This window comes from Gallinula chloropus (assembly GCF_964237585.1).
Source record: "Gallinula chloropus genome assembly, chromosome: Z".
NCBI classification, from domain to species: Eukaryota; Metazoa; Chordata; class Aves; order Gruiformes; family Rallidae; genus Gallinula; species Gallinula chloropus.
Window position 1 is genome coordinate 64,787,229 of NC_140089.1, and position 25,224 is coordinate 64,812,452.

Genomic DNA, 25,224 nt, shown 5'->3' on the forward strand with positions numbered 1-25,224 from the left:
AAGTGATAGCTAGCAGTTCTTGTTCTCCATGCCACCACAAATCTGTGAGAAAATTAATTCAATGTTGTTTAAAATGGAGAGTACCTTCCCTTACTGCACAATGTGCTCATACAATGAGTTTTGCTATTTTTACTGTGGCAACAAAGTGGAGGGAAGAAAGCAAAAGCTTTAATTCCATTGTATAACCAGTATCCGTACAACGCATGCAAGTCACTCAAATTCCATTGTCTTGTGTATTAACCTTTCAGGAAGAAACATTAGTAACTCTATAAAGAGATGGGGAGGGCAGAATTGTCTCAGCCCAAGAGAGAAAGCGGTTCTGTGAGGTTCCCCTCTGCACAAGCACACAGCTTACCCCTTTGCACGAGCCTGCACGCTGCCGCCTCACGATAAACCACCCTTGGATCGTCGTGGTTTGGAACAGAAGTCAAGCAGGTCACAGAAGCTGCATGTTCAGGGAGTTGGCTTGGGAAAAGGCAGATTGTCGAAGCTATAGCATGATTAACATGATCTAATTATAAGGGAACCAAGTCAGTTTTTAGGTGATTAATTGCATATGATTGCATAGTAAGTTATATTCACCAGGAGTCAAAAATATTCCTTCTGTAGTTCTGACCCCAGTCATAAAGGTTAAACCAAGCTATCCAGAAGCCTGAGATTCAGATGTGGCAGTCCTTTTCCTAACCTTACCTTGCCCTGTTACTTTTTAATCAGTGCACACCACCACTGCCAGAGCAAAGTGGTTTTAGTCCCTCCTGACACAGGCAGCTCCATTCAGGAACACATCTGAAAACAACAAGGCTTCCTGTGTACGCTTGCAGCGCAGAGCTGGCCCCAGCCATACACGCACCACAGAGCATGCCAAATGAACTGCAGCGTGGGAGGTGGAAGGGAACATCTCCTAAACTTATACTCCATGGAAGCACTGTTATTTTTAAGCATGTGCTGTGGCAAATACACAAATCAAAGGGCAGACCGCAGCAGGCTCGGTCATAAAACATCCAGTGTGTACATACCTACAGCATCAAGGTTCTACAAAATGAGTTGGTGTAAATGTAGCCAGCAGTTTTAACAGTTACTACTTCAAAGCAAGAGTCAAAGACAGTAAATCAGGGAAAGGAATCTTCTTGTTTTGCTCAAAAATTATTTTATTTAGGAATGAAGCCTCTGCCTCAGGGCATAATAAATTCACATTTTACATAGGAAAATATTACAAAATAACCATCCAGTGACTATTGCAGCATTTTTTCCAATGGTGTGGACTCAGGTAATTTTCACTCATTTCCATCCACAGCAATCAAAAAACCAGTTTTTTTGGTAATCCTGAAAAATATAAATCACATTGTTACCAAAGGAGTCCAGCCCCCCTCCCTCAAGGTTCCACTAAATACAGTTCTCTGGACATCTACTCAGAGTTGCTTAATGCTGTTTGCTACACCTGCAGTACGTAACTCTTTCCAGTGAATCAATGAAAGAGTGCTACCACCACCACTCACCTGAATCCACACATTATTCCAGGTGAGTCAAGCCTCTCTAAGCATTAACTGCATTTTGGATACATTAAATATTCCTCTTTGTTGGTATGAAAAGCTAGCCAAGTTCTGGCTACTTTTAAACCTGAGAAAAGCAAGCTATTCTAAGCCTTAACCCTGCCCCATGACACATACTCTGCTGATCTGTCATACACTGTCACTACACACAGTAAACTGTCTGCAGGAGGTGATAACCCTCTTAGAGTCTGTGTAATTCCACCTGGAGACCTGAGGGTGGCAGTTCTTTTCTGATTCTGTTCCAGGTCTCATCCTCTCATTTCTTCATATACTACTCCTTTGTAATGTAGACAGAATAAACCACACCTGCCTTCTGTGAATCCTACAAAAGGATTCTATTGTTTCTGCCTGCTCTATAGGCAGGTCTTCTCTAAAATACATTAACATTGAATCCCATCTGTGAACTTTAAATGCTCTAATTTTTGCCTAAATAATACAAAATTTTAACCTTAGCTTTTAACAGAATGGTATTTTTTTTCCAAGCCAATGCAGAATACTACTGAATTAGGCAGATTCCTTATACTGCATTAACTCAGGAAAAACTTCAGTGCTGTGTCTTTTACTCTGTTTTGCAAAGCTAGGGCTCCATGGAAATGCAGATTAACTGGAGTAGGAAACTAGTGTACTGGGGAAGGAGTGCTGCTTTTGATTGTTTGCCAGACTGGAGAAAACAGACAATGATGATGTCATCATAGCATCAGTGTCTTCACATATGAGGAACTGCCTGCTCTAGGGGAAGGTCAGGTTTGAGAACACCTAAGGAACCTGAAGGGGCACAAGTCCATGGGATCTGATGAGGTACATTGCAGGTCCTGAAGGAAATGGCATATGAAGTGGCAAAGCCACTCTCCATTGTATCTGAGAGATCCTGGCAGTCTGGTGAAGTCCCCACGGATTGGAAAAGAGGAAACATAACCCCCGTTTTCAAAAAGGGGAAAGAGGAAGTCCCAGGGAACTACAGGCTGGTCAGTCTCACCCCTGTGCCTGGCAAGATCATGGAGCACATCCACCTGGAGGCTGCACCAAGGCACATGGAGAATAAGGAGATGCTTGCTGACAGCCAACATGGCTTCACTAAGGGCAAATCGTGCCTGACAACTCTGGTGGCCTTTTGTAATGGAGTAACAGATGGTGAACAAAGGAAGGATGAGGGGACATCAGCTGGAGGGAAGGGATGCCATCCAGAGGGACCTTGGCAGTATTGAGAGATACATACCACATAAGTTCAATAAAGCCAAGTGCAAGGTCCAGCATGTGGGCTGGCACAATCCTAAGCACTACAGGCTTGGAGAAGGGATAGAAAGCAGCCCTGAGAAGGACTTTGGGCTGCTGACTGACAGAAAGCTCAACATAAGCTGTTAGTACACAAGAGCAGCTCAGAAGGTGAATATCTGGGCTGTATCAAGAACAGTGTGGCCAGCAGGTTGAGGGAGGTGATTCTGCCCTTTGATTTTTGTGAGACCCCACCTGGACTACTGTGTCCAGTTCTGGGGATCCCAGTACAGCAAAATGATGAAGCTGTTGGAGCAAGTCCGGAGGAGGGTCACAAAGATCATCAGGGTGTATTATGGCCATTAGTGTTCTAGTTCAACCCATCTCTGGAAGCTCTGCTCATTATCAAATGCAAAACTTCAAATGGGTAAGTCACAGGACTCAAGGAAGCATTTCTACTTTCTTCCTGTCCCTTAACTAGCATATTTTAGGGCTCATACTCCAAAACACTAATCACATCATCCTTGCAAAAGGAGCTAAAAAGCTTTAATTAATTACTTAAGCTATAGTGACCTGACAAGTTTCCACATGTCAGTTGGCCCGTGGTACTGAGGTCAAAGAGAATGCACAGTCAACTAATTAAACTTTTTAGATTAGAGTCAAACTAGCAAACTAATGCATATTCTCTTTTAATCTGAAATGCAATAAGAAATAAATCAAAGTGCCTAAGAAGTTAAACTCTAACAACATAGCTGTGTCTCAGCTGCTATTTAACATATCCCAGCTGTGAGAAGACCAGCTCCAAGTTTAACAAACAGTATTTGCCTATTTCCTAGAAGGTCTGAGTAATTTAATGTTATGTACAGGTCTTGAGTCCTCAGAGCTTTTCTTGCCACGAAGATACAAAGTATATGCTACTGTGTGAGGAAGACTGGAGGCTCTATATAGAAATAAATGTTAGGAAATAGGCTTGCCTTTTAAAGGTATCACAGAAATGTGCTTAATGTTCCTTATCCCAGAGTGTCTGTAACACTGAATTTGCTCAAAATAAGAGAGAAAGCAGAAGTTTATCTTCTGAACCCGACTTAGATTCTCTAGTTTGTCATCTGAAGGCATTACATGCTATGTCATTTTGGGAGGAAAGGGAGGGGAGACAAGGAAGGGATGTCACCTTTTGTCAATGACCAGCTTGCCTGGGGATGGATAAAGAGCTGACTGGATGCTTATGGGTGAGGATTAGAGGGCAGGGACAAAGGACACCACAGTGGGAATCTGCTACAGGCCATCTCACCAAGACCAAGCAGATGAGGACCTCTACAGACAGGTATGAGCAGTCTCACATTCACAAGCCCTGGTCATCACCTGGGGATTTCAGTTATCACAGTAACAGGATATTGGAGGGACAAACAGCAGGGCATAAGCAATCCAGGGGGTTCCTAAAACACATTGATGATATGACTTCCTCAACGTGGTAGATAAGCCAACACAGAGGTGCCATGCTGGACCTTTTTCTCACCACAAGGAGGGGCTGGTGAGGAACGTGAAACTCAAGGACAGCCTTGGCCTGCAGCAACCCTGAAATGGTGGGGTTCAAGCTCCTCAGGGCAGTGCAGACAGTGCACAGCAAGCTCACTACCCTGGACTTCAGATGATCAACCCTTTTCAAGGGTCTGCTTAGTAGAGTACCATGGAGAAAGCCCTGGAGGGACTAGGAGCCCAAGAAAACTGGTTACTATTCAAAGATCTTCAAGCTCAGGAGAGATGTATCCCAGCAAAGATGAAATCAGGCAAAACCACACAGAAGCCTACAGAAGGTAGAAGCATGGTCAGGTACTCAAAGAAATACAGTAACTCTATCCAAGCAGACAGGGATCAGGTTAGGAAAGGTAAAGCCCTGACAGATTTGGCCAGGGATATCAAGGACACTAAGAAACATTTCTATAGGCATATAACATGAAGATGAGGGAAAACATGGGCCCTCTCTGGAATTAAACAGCAGAAGTTGTTACCTGGGATATGGAGAAGTCTGAGGTACTCAGTGGCATTTTTTCACCTCAGCCTTCACCAGCAAGTGCTCAAGTCACACTTGCCAAAGTCACAGAAGGCAAGTGCAGGGACTGGGAAAGAATAACCACCTACTGTAGGGGAAGATCAGGCTTAAGACCATCTAAGGAACCTCGGGGTGCACAAGTCAATGGAACCTGATGAGATGCAGGTCCTGAGGGAACTGGTAGATTAAGCTGCTAAGCCACTGTAAGACATGTACTTGAGAAGTTGTGGCAGTCCAGTAAAGATGCCACTAAATAGATAAAGGGAAACTTAACTCCCATTTACAAAAAGTGAAGAAAGGAAGACCTGGGGAGCCACAGGCTGGTCACTCTCACCTCTGCCTGCCAAGATCATGAAGTAGACCCTCCTGGAAACTATGCTCAGGCACATAGAAAATAGGCAGGTGACTTGGGACAGCCAATATGGCTGTCAGTGTTCAAGGCCAAGTTGGATGGGGCTTTGGGCAGCCTGGTCTAGTGGAGGAGGGTGTCCCTGCCAATGGCAAGGGGGGGTTGGAACTAGGTGATCTTTGAGGTCCCTTCCAACCCAAACCATTCTACAATTGCATGATTCTTTCTCTCACACCCCTGCTTTAGGTGTTGTATAGTTATTTCCATCTCAATAAGATGTCTCCAAACCCCCCCCCCCAAACTCCCCAAAAAAGGGCATCATAATCACCTACAACTTACTGGGCAGTATCACACTTCATTAATTAATGGAATTAGGATTTTACACATGTAAGATTCCTAAGCACCAAAAACAGACCTCTCTACCAATTCTGTTAGAACACAGAACTAGGTTATCCCCACCCTAAAACATTTATCCTAAAACTTAAATCACTGAAGAGCTTCCATTGGTGCTGTTGTGCAGGAATGCAGTCCATTCAGAGAGTTTTGTTCTGAAACACTGGAAGTGTCAGATTATCTCTGAGCATGTACCTCCTGTTTTAAAACAGGTGAAACATTAAGAGGTTACCTTGTTCTAATCCTTCTGTTTTCCTTTTAAGATTTATAAGTGCATTCTGTTGCTCCTTTGCAGCTTCTGCTGGGCAGTTGGGTCTTGGCAGTTGATTTCCTGGAGTGGGTCCTGGTCGATTACTGAAATAGCTCTGTTTCAGTGCCTTAGTTATAATGGAAGAAAAAAAATAATAACTAAATAATTAGTATAAACTATCAGAACACCATCTACAAAGAGGTTATGAAATAAAGGACTTGCAACTGGAACTGCAAAGCTGCTTGGACACTTCGATATTATCATCAGATGGCCTTGGAGCAAACCAAGATTTTATGTTCTCTGATTACCCAGACTACTTTGACTGGTAAGCCAAGAGATGACTGTATACTGTTATTCTTAACTAGTGCTCAGACATCCTAATAAAACTCTAGGCTACACTGCAGGAGGGCTGTACAAACAGCAAGTTTCTATCTCTGAAGAGCTTACATTCTGAATAGGCAGATGAGACAAGATGATAAAGAAAAAAGGCAGATTAAAAGAATCTATCTGAAGTCTTAATCAGATCCAGGACCTGGACACCATCTGTTTTGTTAGCTTTTAGTCTTTCACAAAAAATTTCTTTAACTGTGCCATTTCTACCCTGTAAACTGAGAAAAAAAATTGAATTAGAATAGAAGGCAAAGACAAATGAGCATGTAGTGGAATTACATTCTTACTTGAAGTTTCAGGTATCAGCTTCCATAAACTGTGGCTAAAGAAAAGAGGCTAACCTGTCTCTTAACTAATCATTTCTCTTGCTTATGTCAGTTACATGGTGTTCAGTGCTAGCTGTAAGTCAAGCCAATACAGCAAGCGCAAGTTGTTCCCTGCCTTAAACTGTGGCATTGTTAATAAAAATACTAGACTAAAAAAAATCATATCTGATCTTCAATTGAACATATCACTATGTCACTAACCTGTAAGATGACTTCATATGTACAAACTAGTAGAGAGATGTCCCAAGCATAGCAGAACTATTTATTTGGAAATTTACACTGAAGTTCTTAAAGACAAAAAACCCTGGATGTGCTCTGAAAAGGTCTTCTAGTAAAAAAGATACGTAACACATACTAATCCATTCCCTGGATTAGGATCTGCTTTGTCTAACAAGCAATGAGGGAGCCCTGTCTTTAAGGGGACAGCTCTGTTTCCTGCACGCTTTTCAAACAGTGTAATGTGATAGAAATAGTTTTGAAAATGCCAACTGTTTAATCTTTTCACAGAGGAAAAGAATACTCTTAACCAGATCTTTTTCATTCAGTCTTTCATTCCTCCCCACCAAGGAGGAGTGAAATAGAAGTCAGTTTCACTCAAGAATAACTGAAAAAGATACTCAGATAATAATACTGGTTTACATCATGACAGAATTTCATGTTAAAAAAGAATAACAAAAATTTGAAGGTGTGAAAACACTTCAAAACCAAGGAGTAAGATGTGCTGTGTTACATCTTAAGCTTCCAGCATTAAGTTATTGAATTTTCAATGTCCAATATAACAACTGTCTGAAGGCCATGACTCATACACCTTCTAGCTGTCTACCTTTGCTCTGCAATGGGAGTAGAGATGACCAGACAGCACTATTCATGCTTTTCAGAGTTGTCCCTAACACACACCAGAAATACATTTCTAGTATTTCAGACAGAGCTACATGACATTTCATTTCAAACCTGGCTTACTGATTCCAAAGCACATTTATCTGATACAACAGGAGATTAAGGAACATCAGGACATAACACAAGCATACTATACCTGAGTAGCTGTAACCCTAGTGCAAGGATTAAACACGAATAAGCCTTGCAAAAGACTGAGCAGATCATCACCAGCTGCACTGAAGATATGTTGAAGTGGCATTCCAGGAAAAGACTTAAACGCGACATAATCTGGAAGACTCGTCATTCCCTACAAAAGTAAAAATGGAACATATGTTTTTCAAGTTAGAAAGAGTTCAGCTTTCCACAGAAAAGGAATCTCAAATGTCTGTCTCTCAGCAGAAGAAAATTACCTTTCAAAACACTGTGCTACACTGAATTAAGTCACTGAATTCAGTGTAGGAATGGCAGGTCATAAAGACCTTACAGTTGTTTCACACTTTCCCTTTCCAAGTATTTGTCCTTCCTTTAGTGACCAGTCCAAAAGGAAAAACTGGTAACAAAAGAAAGGTAGTATGAAAGAACATTGGAGTTGGTGCAGACAAGTGAAGTAGAAAAACTTCACCTTTTTCTTTTGCAAACAGACAAGGTGGAAGAGGCAAGATTCACAAAAGAGCCAGTGAGCTTTTTCTCCTCAAAGTCAGCTGATCATCACCAGAGTCCTGAGCTACTTTTGAAATGCAAAACTGAAACTTTTTTGTTCCCTCCTCACACTCCACAGAAAACATGCCAAGCAGTTAAACAGATGAGTTGCATACTTCTTTCCTGTAGATATGAAGCCAATCCTATTTTATTAGAATTCTGCCATAAAAGTGATCTTGTTAGAATACTATGTTTGGATAGTTGTCTGCCTTTTAAGCCTCTAGTCATCACACTTCAGTAGGTTTATCCAACCAAAATAAAAATATTAACACTGAAGGGAAAAGTGTGCTCAATCAGTTATTAACTTGACAGTAAAGGCTTCAATTCCTGAAATGGATGGATTTGCAAATTAATTTGGGAATGCATCATCTGTCATGCCAGTAAGTCTCCTATTCTTTCCTCTCCCCACTCGTATCTTAAGCCTTCCTCTCCAAAGAAAGGAGAAACAAACATCATGTTTCTCCATATGGCTACATCTCCATTTGTTAATTGCATACTATAGCATTCAGGCTCCATTCTCAAAAAGGAAAACTGCAGCATGGAGTGGGAGCAGAGGCGCAGTGTGATGACTGGTTATCAAATCCAGAGACTGCTTTTACAACTCAACTACTAAAGAGGATGGTGTTATCAGGACACTCTGGAATCCCCATGCCCATCAGCTGGCCCAAGCTGCCCATCCAAAGCAGCCATGCTCTGCTTCCCATCAGTCTGTCTGATAACCACAGTTAGGTGGGTCACTGTGTGCCTTGACGCACAGGTCTAAGTGGCCTTTTTTTGGTGAATTATTGAATTTACTTTCATATCAGTGGTAACTGTACTACTAATTTGTATTTCGTACAGTAGAGTTACTCTGAGATAAATTGTTTATACTGTTTATCCTTATGCTGTTGGTCTGGTGTTTCTCATTATTTCAAAACTGTAACTTCTCCAAGCCAACTTACGTCCATACAAATTTTTCTACTTCTGAAAGGGATTAAAACCTTTCAGGTTAAAGCAGACTAATTAATCAAGCATCTCAAGAATATGAAGTGACAACTATAATGTCATAGCCATGAGAAACTGGATACACAAAGACAAAATCCCAAGAAGTTCAATTACCATTACTTGAAGCTAGAAACATTGCTATATTGCTCAGGGATTTGCCAAGAGAAACAATAAATTTCAGACACTTATCCTCCACACTGAGATCAGGCATCTGCCTGCTGGCAATCTACTTGAGTATTCTGGTATGCCCTATGATTTCAAAAAGGAGTGCCAAGTAAAACTACTATAAGTCTGTTAAACAAAAGGACTCACAGGCCACTGTTCTTCCGTTGGAGTGCCCAGTGTTTCAAATATCCTTGTCAGCTGGTCAAGATCAGAGTCTCCAGGCAAAAATGGAACCTGGAGGAAGGCAACAGCTTGTGAATGAATTAACTTCTGAACTTAGTTCTAGAGAGGAGCTTTGAGCTATCCCTCATAACTGCAGGGCAAAACACCTTTGTATACCAGCTGCCTATAAAATGGTACACTGAATATTTGAGATGTTCTAGTGATGTCCTAATAGATTTGGAAAGTTTCTTGCAACCCAGACTCGATAGCAGAGAGCTAAACACGAGATTAAACCATGACCACATTAACAAAACAACTAAACAGAACAAAGATTTCACATCTCAGCTGCCAGTTTAAAGATGGTTGGTCACAATGATCCTCCCACCACCTGCTCCCTGAACTTATGCTTTATATATTTTCAAAATATTCAAAGGGGATTATAACTGGATTAGACAAACAGCAGTTAAAACTAACAGAATGAGATCACAGCACATGGGAGAGCAGTGACCCACTAGGACAGAAGTTGCCTAATCAGCATCATCTCTCACTTAAACTAAGCAGAAGACAGAAATGGAGATATTTGCCCAGTTCAATGCGTAGCTTCTGCTTCAGGCACACAATGCAGGACCAAACCAAAATTAGTATTTAACTAACTAGGGCAGAAAGACTGTAATGAACATCCCTAGTAGGCCGTGTACTACATTTTGATGCCATGAAAGCCCTGTGAACATAAACTGCTTTTGTAAAGATCCCAGAAGTTGTATTGTCCCTCAAACCTACACTTTGGTAGGACAGACACGTCTAAGACTATCACAGTAATAAAACTGAACCATAATGCATTTTCTGTTTTGTGAGATACCAAAGAATAGACAGTATTCAACAATTTATTTGCTTTCTGACTTTCCTTGAATTTATGTAGCTTCAGCAGACATAAAGGACTTCTAGGTATACACCACTAGTGCTGCTTAAACACTGATTCTACATTTCCATTTCTGAACCACCAATCAACTTGTACCAGCACACCTGTTTGTGTGATAAACCAAGGCAAAAAGACTCCTTTCAAGGTATTTTCAGACAGACCAGTTCCTCAATCTGGCTCACACAAACATTTAAAGTACAAAACCCAAGATGCCACATAGTCATGGAAGATCAATTATACTGCAGGCTACTTCATGCTTTAAAGTTGTGTCTGTGCCCCTACCATCTCCACTACCTCACACATTCAAGTGCTCTCCAAAACACTTACTTAAGGACCGTTACATCTGTGTACCATACTCAGGAGTGTGGCACAGGATTAGCCTGATGTTAACCTTCAGGTCCATTCAGTACAGGGACAGAGTATGCATGTATCTACAACATCACATTTCTAGAAGGATAGCAAATGAAAACTTACAGAAGGCTGTGTGAAAGGATAACTCCTCCAGTCCTTGAGTCTCACCTACTTGAGCTTTTGCCAAGGCAAGACTGCCAGTTTGCTGCAATTTTTTAATCCAGATTTTTTTAAAGACTTCCAATGATTGTGATGCTTACAGAACCTTAAGTCTATTCCAAAACCCCACTTTCCTTGCAGTTAGCAAGCTTTTAGAAGTCTCCCTCTGCTCCTTCTCTTTCCTAAATAGCCTAGTTGCCTTCATCTACTGCTGTTAGCAGGAGAGAGGAAGCCTGCATACAGAGCTGTAACATATCTGCTTTTCAGTACAAAATGATTACATTTGAAGACTTACCCTAAGGAGCAACTCAGCTAAAATACAACCAACAGCCCACATATCGACACCAACACCATACATTCTGGCACCAAAGAGTAGTTCTGGGGCTCGGTACCACCTGAAAACATATATTTGGGGGAGGGGAAAAAAATATTAATTAAAAAAGTCATGTCAATTGCTGTATATTGTAGCAGTGCAAAAATTACAAAGAGTACCCCTCCTGCCTGTGTATTTTTCAGACACTGAAGAGCTGCACTCTACCTTGGGAAGCGTTTTGTTTAAGAAAAACAAAACAAATTTGTGCATTCCTCACCACAGGATCACATATAAACAGAAATTAACTACAGTTTCAACTGAGCCAATTAAAATGCAACAGAACTGCAGATGCACAAAGGAAGAACTATTTAACAGGCAGGCTGGCACATTCTAAACTAAAGTTATTTTTAAAACTGATGTTGAAGAAATGACACAGAGCAAGGTTTCCTTCCAGCATCCAAAAACTTCTGCACCAACAGACTTAAGGACTAGTTTTATTCAAAATGAACCTTGATGGTAAATATTTAAAACAGCTACTTCCACTGCCTATAAAAAAAAAAAATCAGGTTTAATGCAGTGGTCTGGTATGCCCTGCTGCATCATTTCTGCTTTTGGAATAAAGGTGTTAAAACAAGCCAGCTTTGCCCAAGGAGTTTTAGCATTACAGCAGACAACAGGAAATATCCTGTGTATTTTGCAGCCCTGCGTTTTGACATATATCTTAAATAGGCAGACCATTAATATATATATATATATATAATTGCTTCAAGCTTTGGTCTCATAATGGGTAATGTGGATAGCTACAAAAAAAGATTCTAGGTCTCTAACAAAAAGTAACATCTGCCCTGCCTGAAAGCCAGGCTTACAAGCAGATACATAGTATTTCCATGCATTTCAAAGAGTATCACGCCCCAGAACAACTCCCAGTTCTAGCAGCTACAACAAACTTTGCTGAACAATGCCTTCTGATTTTCTTTATGACGCTCTTGCCAATACAGCCACACCACACAGGCAAGATGCCAAACTTCGAAGACATTGATTTGACATATTTCCAGAGACACTGAAAAATAGCCACACAACCACTAAGTAAAGATCAAAATATAACATCTTACCTTGTTACTACCTGGTGTGTATAAACTCTATTTGGGCTTCCAAAAGATTTTGCCAAGCCAAAGTCAGCCAATTTTAAAATGCCATTTTCATCTAACAACAAATTATTTGGTTTAAGATCCTGGCAGTACAAAAAGCAAAGAATTTTGTTAGTGTTGGTAAAAACAGACATACACTGAATCTCCTGGCAGGTGTGCTGTATCAATCCTAAAATGCAGACTTTTGATTCTATCTTAAGTCTACTCCAGGAAATCAAGTATTTCATTACACATGAAAACTGCAGTGAAGCACACCCACTTGAATACCATCATAATTAGGCTACACAGTTTGGGGAAAAAACTGAACTGCCTCTTTATAGGGTTTAGCTGTGCTGCACGAACAGCTGCTCTGTCTTAACTGCATAGCTGTCAAATGAATAATAAAAAGATACTCCAAATGTTCCAAATAACTTCAGAGATCATGGAAGTTCTACAATTTAATACAGTGTGTTGACCTCTGGCCAGCACTGAGGCACTCACACAGCCATTGGGTCACTCTGCTCTCATCCCACCCCACTCTAAGCAGGACAGGACAGACAAGAGTGAAAGCAGAAAACTCAAAGGGAATTTTAACAGGTGAAGAGGAAAAACACAAACAAGCAACACAACCACAATATTCTCTGTCCCAGCTGTGCCCCCCCCACACACACTTGTTGCCCACCCCCAGCTGACCCACAGGAGTGAGGTCAGAAGGGAAAAATAGAGAAAGCCTTGCAGCACCCAAGCTGTCAATGCACCAATGTCTTGTCCACTGCTACCACAGCTGGTTCGGTCACAAGTGTAAATCACAGTGCCTTACCAGCTGCAGCTCAGGACATTAAATCCATCCCAGCTAGACACAGCTCACAGTGCTAATCAGAATCACATGTAGCTCGAGATACTTATATACAAATACCTAAATGATTATCACATCATTAATTCTTAACATAACGGTACTGCTATTGTCTCTCCAAAGCAGCTAGCAGGAATGCTTATGGACTAAGAATGTCCAAACTTCATACTTTCAACTCAAATTCTATCAAGTGTAACTTGTTACAGCATAAAGGCTGTCAATTCAGTACATGCTTACCCGGTGCAGAATCCAGTGCTGATGTAAATATTCTAATCCTTGAAGTGTCATCAGCATATATGCCTTGATGTGAGACTGTGTCAACACGATGCTAGTATCCTTTATAATAACCTGTGAAGTGTTAGGTTGATAGCAAAGCTTACCACACATGGCAAACTTAAGAGTTATTTCTTAGATTAGTACAAGGTCTGAACTGGCAGCCACATACTCCCTATTGCTCTCACCCCTTTTCCATAAAAAAACAGGTCTATTCTGGAGATCAGTAATTGAAAGGAAGAGGCCAGATAGCCAACAGAAACATTACAAAATGAGCAAGTGAGAAGATGGGTGGTAAATACAAGTTTATTATTTTTATCTCAGTCACAGGTCAATACCCAAATTTACAGGAAGACATACATGTAGAAGTTATAAATGTGTCAGTAAACTTACTGCTTCTTTCTCTGTGTAAACAACCCATCTCATCTTTGTAAATGCAACAGTTTCATCATCTATTTCCAGTAAGATTGGAAGATACGGCACTTTACTATAGTTTAAAGTATCTACTTACACCTTCTACATTCTTTGATTATTTTTTAAAAGTTCTATGCAAACATCCCATCTAAAAGTATGTTCTACACTACTCCCCAAAACTTGCTTGTTAATATTACTGTCTGGTTAAATAATAGCCTTCCCTAAGCTTCAAGTTGGTTGAGACTTACAAAATAGCCAAGACTAGAGATTCATGTATGCAGCACATACCCAATCACAACAGGCTGCACTCCCAAATGATGGCCCAGTGAGACAGTTAAATTATCTGCATACCACAGCATTATGTCGTAGGAGAGTATTTCGCTCCTCTCTGTAAACTGCCTTCCAGCTCTAAATGTTGCTTAGTTACTAAGTAAACAGAATGAATCTTCTAGAAAGTTTACCAATTACTTTAGCTTATACTAGCAAAAAAACCCAACCTAACCTTTTCAGTCTTGCATTCAGCTAGGTTTCAGCACGCTTGTCAATGTTTTCATTTAGTATTTTTAATGCTTGGACCAGTTCCTAAAACATGTGTAATGAGCTAACTTAACAGCTACTTGAATTGCAGCCCAGAGTAGGCATGATGTGCACATACCAATTCACACAAACGTGTGCGTCTTGCTGCCTAGGACATACTTCCAAGATGAAAAATACTGCATCAAAATCTCTCACACAAAGACTTCTGCAAAGACAGACTGACAAAGTCTTTAAAGTCGTCTCTGAGACACTGATTTTTAAGCACCTCTAGCATTTTTACACGTAGAAGAATGATTCAGGTGTGTGTGACTAAGCATCAGTGCATCACTTGGTGTACTTCAGTATCATGCTCACTTGAACATGTTAGCTGATATCAGGCTTATCAATCACTCTCAGATGCGGATCTGCAACTGAGGTTTTACATTCTGACTGGAGTCCCAGAAAACTGACACTGTACACATGATGTGTTTCTTAAAGATCATGCTGACAGGTATGTAAAAGTGAAGGCACGATCAACTGAGAATTCACAGTAACTGTCAAATCATTCAAACTACTCTTAAGACATAATGAAAATCACCTTTTTAATATGGAAAAATGTAAGCCAGCAAGTAGTATTTTCAAAAACCACATGAAGATACTGAAATTATGAAGACTTTAAAAAAAAACCAACAAAAACATACCTCAAGATCTGTCTCCATGAAGTCAAACACCAAACTAATATTAGACTTGTGTCCAAATGCATCTAGAAGCTGTAAAACAAAACACACTATGATGAATCATAGTCTCACATACCCCGTTTTCTAAACTTCTGCACCCTTTTAGTCTACATATGGATCTTCATCTTGCTGTACAGGTTTGAAGTTTTTCAACTTGCTATACAAAAATTCTTACTCAGTTTAGCTTAGCTCACACTCAAAAAATCCCCATTAAGCATGGTACATTTTACACATTTTCTCCCTTCCTCACAGAGTTAAGGGGAAAAAAAGAAAAATAATTAACTTTACCATGTTAGCTACCACAGATGTAGTGCACATCTTGCCCTCCCTCCAAAATTTGCTCCTCTACAAGAGTCCTACCCTTTCTTGAGACCAGAATAAGTTTTTCCATGGATTCAGCTCTATCTGCTTCCTGTAAGCATGCAGTAATTTAGCAGTTAAGTGTCAGGCTTATTAACTTCATCTCAAAAATTTTCTTCAGTGTGTATTCATCTTTGTAGCAAGCTTTCCAGGATAAACATCTTTGGAGAATATCCAAATAGCCCTTTCTTAGGATGGAGCTGTGTTTAATTTGAGAAAACAAGAGTGATTCTGAGTAAGAACAGTAGATTATCTAGCACAGTATTCTACTCTCTATCTGGTGTGACTCATTTCTTAGTCTCAGTAGGATGACCACGTGAATTACCCAACTGCAAGACAGTTAGTTGTAAACATAGCTCAAACAGCAGTGATGTGCTCACATTCTTCCTCCATGGAAGCCATTTTAACAGGAGATACTATGTAGGTGAGACACTTTCCCTAACTCATGCCCCTTACACCTCTAACACCTGTGACAGTTTTATCAGGGCTGCTAAGAGGAGTACAACCTGCTTTTGGGCTGCTGATCATGAATCTAGTACATTTTTTAATTGCTGATGCTGTTTGTTTCTACAATGCCTGTGGCAACAAAATAAAAATTCACTACATTGTGTAAAGTAGTATAATTTCCACACATCCCTTACTCACAATGCAGGTATACTATTGTCCTGGTTTTGGTCAGGATGGAGTTAACTTCTTTTGTAGCAGCGGATGGAATGCTGTGTTTGAGAGTTAAAATGAAAGCAGTGCTGATAACACCCTGATGGTTTTAGTTGCTGTCAGACAGTCAAGGACTCTCAGCTCTTCATATTTCTCTATTAATGAGAGAGGAGGGGATGAAACCAGGACAGGTGACCCAAACTGGACAAAGAGGATATTCCATGCCAATTACGTCCTGCTCAGTATAAAGGGGGGCTGGTGGGAGGAGGAGCAGCCGGCTCCAGGACATGCAGTTTTTGGGGGACAGTCGGGTTCCAGGACAGCTCTGGGTGGCACAGTCTGAGCTGTGTGGTTCAGTGAGAAACTGCATTGTGTATCAACAGTTTCATGTATTTTTTGCTCTAAAGTCCTGTTAGCATTGTTGTATTTTATCTTTCTGCTATTTTAGTAAACTATCCTTACCCCAACCCATGGGCTTTTGGCTTCTTGGTTTTGGGGTTGTTATTTGCCCCTTCCTTTTCCCTTCCCTTGCCTCACACCCCACCCCCTCCCCTTCTCCCCCTCCTCTTTTCCTTTAAAGAGCAGGCAGCTGCGTGGATCTCAGCTCTCAGCCCGGGTAAAACCACAACAATCATAAACACATTTCTTATTACTCTTAATGTAGGGTTTTGCAAATATCAGTTATGCATGCACTTCACCTACTGCCTCAGTTTTGCGGACTTCCCCATTCCCAGTCTGTTCTTCTCAAGATTGAGTAATCTCACACTTTTTCATAAAGATGCTCCACCCCTTTGCCATTTTAGTTGTCCTTCACTGCACATTATCTAACTTTGATAGCTAGAGCAACCACTGTGAAAGAAAATTCACAATCCAGAAGAGAACGGTACCTCCTCTCTGAAAAAGTTAAATAAAATATCTGGGAAATTCATACTTGGCCTAACTTTTATGACAGATTTTGAATTATCACTATTAGCTAGTTTTAAAATATCTTCAGGTCCAGCTGGGTGTCTGTAGCTCTAAGTCAACTTAAAAGATACCAGTCTTACTCCTGCCAACAGAAGTTTTAGGTATCGGCACTAAAACCTAAGGTGCCACATGAATCCCACTTACTACTGCTTACAAAAGCCTGCTTTTGTAAACTGGTTGTCAGCAATTCCACATGAAGTGAACAATCAGGTAAGTTAAGCACTAAATTAAGTATTTCCCACAATTAATATCCAAAGGATTTCAAAAGAAACTTATTTGCCTTTAATATCTCTATTAAATAAGTGTTTTGCTAGAACAATTGTGTTATTGACTACCTTGGGCTGGAAAAAACAGTTCTAATAAAATTAAGTAACATCTCCATGACCCAACTAATTCTAAACTTCAGTCTGAATCTCTACCAAAAGTATTTGATAGCATTCATTTTACTTACACCAATAATATTCGGATGGCTTAGTTCCTGTAACAATTTTATCTCTCTGAGGGCTGTTCTGTTGATTCCTACATTGAAACAAAAAAGATGAGACAGAGCAAAGTTTAAAACTTTGTATTAAGCTTTAAATAAACCTCTCATTCAGTTACTCACTGACAATTTACTATTACAAACAAGTAGATTGCCATAGATAAGTTGATTGCTGCAGACTAAAAGCGGACAAACTGTTTTCCGCAGCAAATAAATTCTACACCACAGGCATCAGATTTAGATTATAAAGCAACATGCCCACCTTTTGACAAAAAGGGAAAGTTCTAGTGAAAGCCTAGGGAAAAAAAGCTGCCTTCTCCAGGGTAGTGTAAGCTTCAGTTTTATTTGAAAGAAAAGTAGCACCTTGCTAATACAAGTTCTTCAATGTTTCTCACTTCCAATGAGGAGAACACTGACAAACCTCATGAACACATCTTTTTGACCTAGCATTATTTAATACGGGAAGGCACATGCATTTTTCCCCCCCACTCATGCTGTGGCACAACAGGTACAGGGGCCACAACCTGCTCACCCTTGCTTGAATCCTTTCACAGCCAGACTTTATACAGGTAAAAGCGGGGAAGGGGTTGTGGGAAGATGACAGCGCCCTTCAGCACTGACACTGGCTGCACTGCACCAAACCACATTTCCTGCAGGGTAACGACTCCTCCTTTTGAAAGCAGCAGTGTACACAGCTCACAAGGAGACAGGCTGGTAAACAAATGCCCCTGTAGTATGTTCCACAGGAAGCTGCAGCTGCACATGAGCTGGAAAAGCATCTTCTCCCAAAGCCTGGCATATGATTGCAGGACTCTAGCAAAGTTTGGGCAAAGCTGCTTTACACTCCTGCTTTGTGTACTTTAATTACCTATGTTAGAACCAAGTCAGCAATGGCTGACTGGCAAAGCCTTGACATTATAAAAAAAAAGTACACCAGGTTATCAGAAAGCACAAGTAAACTCATCAGGATCATTATTTTTAATAATATCACTGAATTATAGTTAGACATTGTACAGGCCAAAAGCAATGGCTGTCCTTAAAGGAAATTCATCCAGTGAAGGCCAGATGGATCACAACTGACAGTTAGCTCAATGGTGAGAGTCCAGCATGAGTTTCTCTAACAACTGGACAGTTGAGAGCAACGACTCTTCACTGCAAAGTTGGTAACCTGATGCAGGATCCCTGAAGGATGGCAGCCTACACACATCCCAATTTTTACTGCACAACACAGGCTGTAAGAGGAGACCAGGATTACCAGTCTTTAACTAGCAATAGCCATGCCTGAAGCCATGCAACTAGTCAGAGCACAGGATCAGAAGATGCTGCTCTAGAGACCTGCTAAAACCTTGTTTATATTAAGTATTGTCTCATCACGAATCACAAAAATACAACAAAGGAATTACCTGAAAACAGAAGTAAGTACTCTCACATGCCTTATTTAAGGCACAGAGATGCCTCAAAACAAAAGGTGTTCTGACCTCAGTGCTGTAAAGGTCATTATTGTATGCTATATTCACGTGTGGCCCACTTAAACTAAGAAGCTATCCAGCTTCATACTTGTATTTAGACCTACACTATGCATGCAGTTATCTCTGCTGCTTTCACACTAAAAGAGTTGAGCTAATCTTTATCAGCAAGTTATGGTGTAGGAGACTAACGTACAAATTTACAAAAAAAAAGCAAGCAAAGCACAGTTTCTGCAGCACAATTTTTAAACTCACCATCTTTAGCTTCTGATCTATGTCCCAGCTTGATCTGCAATGAAAGGCTTTGTATTACATAAGGTTCAGGCATTTGCCTCAAGAGCAAGGAATACATTCTCTAGCATTACTCTATGACAGAATGAGTTTCAGCACTACCAAGCACTTTATCAGTTTTTCTGCTGCCCTTGAAAAAAAGCCCAAATCAAACAAAACACACAAGCAAACCACCCTTAAAAGCTGATACTGTATTTTAAACTTTTTATAACAAAAGCTTAAAAATAGTCATGATGGCACTCAGACAATGCCAACCATCAGCATAAAATGCTTTGTAGCCACAAAGCTTTATTATGCTGCTAACGAGCTTGTCCCTAGGGATAAATGAGGGCAAAGTAATTGACTGTTGTCTTCGAATGATTCTAGAGAAATCTGCATACTCTGTAAACTTGGGGTGGCCTAAAATCCTCCATCTCAGTCATTTACTGCCCTGAAATTCTCACATCCAGAATCCTGCCGTTGATATTTCCAGCCGACAAAGTTTATAGAAGCTTTCTGATACAGCCAAGGACACTCCTCACAATAGCCACTACAGGTAGCAGCCGCTGAGGAGCCAAAAGATAACGCTGAAAGGCATTAGTGTCTCTCACAGAACTGCTTACTGCAGACATGGTTCAACTTATGTAGCAGAGGAGGCTCTAAACTTTAACCTGGAATCAGAACTCAATGGCTTTGGTGACTACTGTAATAAGTAATTGTTCTCAAACCTTCTATGACTGTAAATAAGCAACTAGGGCAAAGGGGAACCATTGTTCCATCACTAGTAACACCCTGAAAGAACTTCAGATCTTGCTGAGTTGGTGCCTGTGGTAGACTATGGCTGTGAATAGGTAACCAGGTCAAAAGGGGAACCATTGTTTTATCACTAGCAACATCCTGATAGGATTAAATGAGTTAACCAAATAAGATACTGAACACAACGTAGAGGAGGACTACGGGGGACCAGGACGACCCCCACTACCAGCTTACACAGCTACAGAAAAACACCGGAATATGCCACGTGTACCTGGAACTACAGGACTATAAAAAGGGGACTCCAGAAGGGTGAGGGGCGTGCCGTTTGCAGGAGCAAGGGTCTCCTCCGGACGCCCAGCGCTGATATTTGCCTATATCTTGCAGGCTTGCTTAATTAATAAATTGTTGTTTGGCTTTATCAACTGGAGTATGTCTCAAATTTATAACAATTTGGTGCCGTGACTCGGATGCAACTCACGAGATGGGACTCTTGGTCTTATCAGGGAGGCGCCCCGCCTGTTGTTTGGCGGCCTTGGTAGCCCATTTCCCATCTCGATTGCACCGACGAACCCAAATTCCAAGATATTAGGCAAGGGAGGCCGGCAGACCCTATAAACTTTGTGCACAAAGGTCCGGACGAAGACGCAGGACGCGTGAGTATCTGGGGGGGAAATCCGTTCGGTCTGGGTCAGGGATCCTGGAAGCGCGGCGAGTGTGTGTGTGCATGAGAGGGGGACCGGCAGCTCGCATTCCCCAAGCGAGTGCGGACCCTCAGTAGTGCGGTTCTCATTGCCCGCGAGGGCGTGAGCCACGAACCAGGGGAAGCGAGTGAATATGTTGTTGACTGAGTGCGCTCCAGATGATGGGACAGAAGAAGAGCAAGCTGTCTGATCCCATGGGTAGCCCAAGGGTAGTGCTACACGGTAATCCGCCAGACAGTCCTTTGGGGTTAATGATTGCCCACTGAGGGGACTAGCTGTCTAGGCGATGAAAGAATAAAGAGTGTATGATATGGGTAACGTAAACTGTAACTACAGTGTGACCTCCTGAGAGTGAACAGGGGAAATTTGGATACTACAGTGTGGCCCTCTCAGGATGCATTGCCCCTGTGAAGTTTGTACGTAATTATAGGATGGCCGCCTCTAAGGCAGTCAGTATCTCTAATGATGCTTCTTCCCTGGCCTGGGGGATAGATAAGTTTTGCAATCTTGAGATGCACTGATCTTGTCCCTTACCCCAGGGACAGGATTGGGTGAAAAACTGCTGGCTCCATTAAATTATCTGGGCTGGCAGAATCAGTGCAAAAAGGCTGTGTGTATTCAAGCATGTATGAGCCATGGAGGCAAGGCATTCCCCTTGCCACACCTTAAACCACTGATTAGGGGTCTTCCTGATAGCTTGAAAATCTATGTGCAAAGCCTAAAGGAAAAGATTCTGCGAGCAATTGATCACAATACTTGCTACCCCAACTAGCAGAAACAGCCTGTTTTAACATGGGAGATTTAAGAAACCTAATCATAGAAGGTATAAAGGAGGCTGCTCCTAAGTCTCAAAACTTTACTAAAGCCTTTGAGATTGAGCAGGAAAAAGATGAGATACCCTCAGTGTTTTTACAGCGACTGAGAGATCAAATGAGAAAATATTCGGGTATGAATCCTGAAGATCCTGTAGCACAAGGTCTTCTGAAAGTTTATTTTGTGACTAAAGCATGACCTGATATTAGGCGAAAGGTACAGAAGATAGATGGTTGGAGTGAAAGATCTTTGGAAGATTTACTAAGAGAGGCTCAGAAAGTGTTTGTGAAAGAGTAAGAAAAGAGGAAGCAGAAAGCAAAAATGATGGTATCTGCTGTTGATGAGGTAGTAAAGAAAAGAACAGAGCCAGTCTCACCGAGAGGCAGAGGGAAAAGCTGGACAAAAGGAAGTGGGACGGGTGTGAGAAACATGAATGAAGGAGGAATTGGCGGAGGTAGGAGAAAACTTTGGCAATCCCTATGGGCTGGTTTTCTCTCAGCAGGATGTTACGGGTGTAGCAAACAGGGACATCTTAAGTGAGAATGTCCTGAGCTAAGAAAAGAAGAAAGGGTAATTCCCTTCATGTTCTTTGAACATGAATAGGGAAGTCAGGGGTTTATTAATTTAAGGTCCTACCAAGAACCCTTGATAAAATTGAAGGTGGGACCCCAGGAGGAGGAGGATGTTATGTTGTCTCCCTGGTTGAGCTTCTAGGACTTCCTTAAATTTTATACCTCAAGGACTGAAGCTATCAGACCAAAGTATAACTGTATCGGGGTAAAAGGGAAAGGATTCCCAGTCCCCATGTTTGAAAATACCACTTTAAGATTAGGTGATGAGAAAATTTGTGGGCAATTTATATATCCCTGATTCCGGAACTAATTTATTGGGAAGAGATTCGATAATACAATTAGGATTGGAATTGAAAACCCAGGATGACCAAATTGTGGTATCCATGGCTTTACTAACAGAGGAAGATGAAAACCAAATTGATCCAATAGCGTGGGTGCGAGAGGGTAATCGAGGTGGATTAAACATTACCACTTTAAAGATTAAACTTAAAAGGGACAATGAAATTATTTGCCAAAAACAGTATGCTATTTCATTGGAAGGCTGTAAAAGTCTCCAACCATTTATAGAGAGTTTAATTAAGGATAAGCTTCTGAAACCATGTATGTCTCCTTTTAATACCCCAATCTTATCAGTAAAAAAAAAAAAACAAAAAAACACCCAAAAACAAACAAACAAAAACCCCGATGGGTCATATCCTTTGGTACAGGATTTAAGACAGTTAAACCAAATAGTTCAAGTGCGTCACCCAGTAGTTCCTAAACCTTACACTCTATTGAGTAAAACACCAGATGACCACAGATGGTTTAGTATGATTGATTTAAAGGATGCTTTCTGGACCTGTCCACTGGACCCTGATAGTAGAGACATGTTTGCTTTTGAATGGGAAGATCCTTTCACAGGACAAAAGCAACAATTTATTTAGATGGACAGTTTTACCTCAGGGACTCACTGAATCACCAAATTTATTTGGACAAGCATTGAAACAAGTATTAGAAAAGTTTAAAGTCCCAACTGAAGTCACCCTTCTACAATATGTAGATGATCTTTTAATCTCAGGGAAAAATAAGAGAATCGTAAAGGAAACAACAAATGCTTTGCTAAATTTCCTAGGGAAACAGGGACTAAAAGTATCAAAAAAAAACCAAACTGCAGTACATGGAAAAGAAAGTTAAATATTTAGGACATCTAATCAGTGAAGGGAGACAGAAAATAAACCCTGAGAAGATGAGTAGTTGAGTTACTTCTCCCGAAAACTAAGAAAGAGCTGTGAAAATTTTTGGGATTGACAGACTATTGTCGCCTATGGATTGAATCATTTGTACTAAAAAACAAAGGGATTATATTTTAAATTGTTAGAAGAGCCTAATGACTTGGTATGGAGTAATGAAGAAAAAGAACTAATACAAGGATTAAAACAAAACTTGATCACTACTCCTGTGTTGGCACTGCCCTCCCTTAACAAACCATTCCACTTGTTTGCTACCATAGATAAGGAAACAGCCCTGGGGGGGGGGAGTTACTCAAAAGTGGGGAGGCAAACGACAGCTAATTGCCTATTTATCTAAACTGCTGGACCCAATATCCCGAGGGTGGCCTGAATGTGTACAGGCAGTAGCAGCCACAGCCCTCTTGGTGGTAGAAAGCAGAAGGCTAACTTTTGGAAGAGCACTTATAGTAAGCACTCCACATCAAGTAAGGACAATTCTGACTCAAAAGGCAGGAAGAGGTCTCACTGATTCTAGGATTTTGAAGTACGAAGCAATTTTAATGGAAAAAGATGATTTAGTTATAACTGCTGAATCATGCCTCAATCCTGCCACCTTTTTATCAAAAGGGGAGACTAATAACCAAGAACTTGAGCATAACTTTTTAGACATAATAGAATATCATATTAAAGTGTGACCTGACTTGAGGGACATACCCTTGCCAACAGGTCTCCGTTTATTTACCCACTGGGTAGTACAGGCACTAGTGGACCACTTTGGAACCAAGTATATGTGTATTGAAATTTATAAAATCGCCAAAACGATGGTGGGAAAATGCCTGACATGCCAGAAGGTCAATAAACAACAACTCAGAAAAAAGATACCGGGGGGGAGGGACCCTTTCTTGCGTTGCTTACCACAGATACTGCGGTTTGAACGGCCGAAAGAGGTTGGACGCACACAAGCAGAATAAAGACCGGTTCCAGAATCTCCGTGGGAAACTACAAACAATCCTGACAACTTAAACGCCACCTTTCGAAGAACCAGCGAGTAAAACTGTCTATGAATGACAATTTATTTTGTTCAAATGTTGGATGTATATGTTATACTTTCTTTTGAGTGTCGAGTGTGTAAAGACAATTGGTGGGTACATTATAGAGAAAGAGAATATACCCCAGACATTTGTGAAAAATGTTATTGGGCAGAAAGAAAACTAACCGAATTAACCCTTAAATTAGCAGTAAAAATTGGAGAGATTATCCAAGGGTCTGAAGAGTGGTGGAGGATATATATACAAAAGGGATAAATCCCAAATTAGGTTGTACATATCCTAATGAATATAAACAAGGTAGCCCAAAAATAATTCGGGTAGTGTGCCAGTTCCAGGTGAAACATCTGGATTGTTCAGCCCTGGAAGTGAAACATAAAAAATTGGGAAGCCTATAACACTTGTAAGCTGAGGACAGGAAGAACCCCTGAAGACTATGACTGCTGCCGAGAAGATGGAACACCTTGCTGCTCCAAGCAACGGAGTAGGCAAAGGAGGCAGAGGCATAAGGAAATCGTGGGGTATTAAGCCCTCCAGTCCTATCACGAGGTGGCTCCATACACCAAGGCTGAAAAAGGCACCAGATACCCAAGAACCAGAAAATACCAAACAAAAACGATTGAGTCCAAGCGTCACCACTCTAGAATAGTTATTATGAACCCACCAATTGCCTTAAATAAAGGGGGGCTAATAATTGTATTTTTATAGATTTATTTTAATTTTGTATTTTGTTATTTGGGGACTGGGACTGCATTAGATCCAAGGCAAAACGTATTGGGTTACATTATCTCAAGCTTTGAATGCTACAACTTTTTGTGCTAGTCTTGCCACACCAAGTACTCCATTTATCACGTGTTTGG

At 40.9% G+C, this 25,224-nt stretch overlaps 1 protein-coding gene across 2 annotated transcripts in view; it reads right to left on the reverse strand.

Moving 5' to 3' along the window:
* Positions 1-1,130: 1,130 nt before the first annotated feature.
* CDK7 (cyclin dependent kinase 7) overlaps positions 1,131-25,224 on the reverse strand; it is a 38,603-nt gene continuing 14,509 nt past the window's right edge. For both annotated transcript variants that reach the window (XM_084278591.1, XM_084278590.1), the window contains 10 exons: positions 19,254-19,287; positions 17,503-17,570; positions 15,033-15,101; positions 13,366-13,476; positions 12,261-12,379; positions 11,131-11,230; positions 9,392-9,478; positions 7,554-7,703; positions 5,787-5,931; positions 1,131-1,323 (listed from right to left, as the gene is read on the reverse strand). In XM_084278591.1, the coding sequence (XP_084134717.1) occupies positions 1,298-1,323; positions 5,787-5,931; positions 7,554-7,703; positions 9,392-9,478; positions 11,131-11,230; positions 12,261-12,379; positions 13,366-13,476; positions 15,033-15,101; positions 17,503-17,570; positions 19,254-19,287 (909 nt within the window). In that variant the 3' untranslated portion in view covers positions 1,131-1,297. The remainder of the gene's footprint in view (positions 1,324-5,786; positions 5,932-7,553; positions 7,704-9,391; positions 9,479-11,130; positions 11,231-12,260; positions 12,380-13,365; positions 13,477-15,032; positions 15,102-17,502; positions 17,571-19,253; positions 19,288-25,224) is intronic.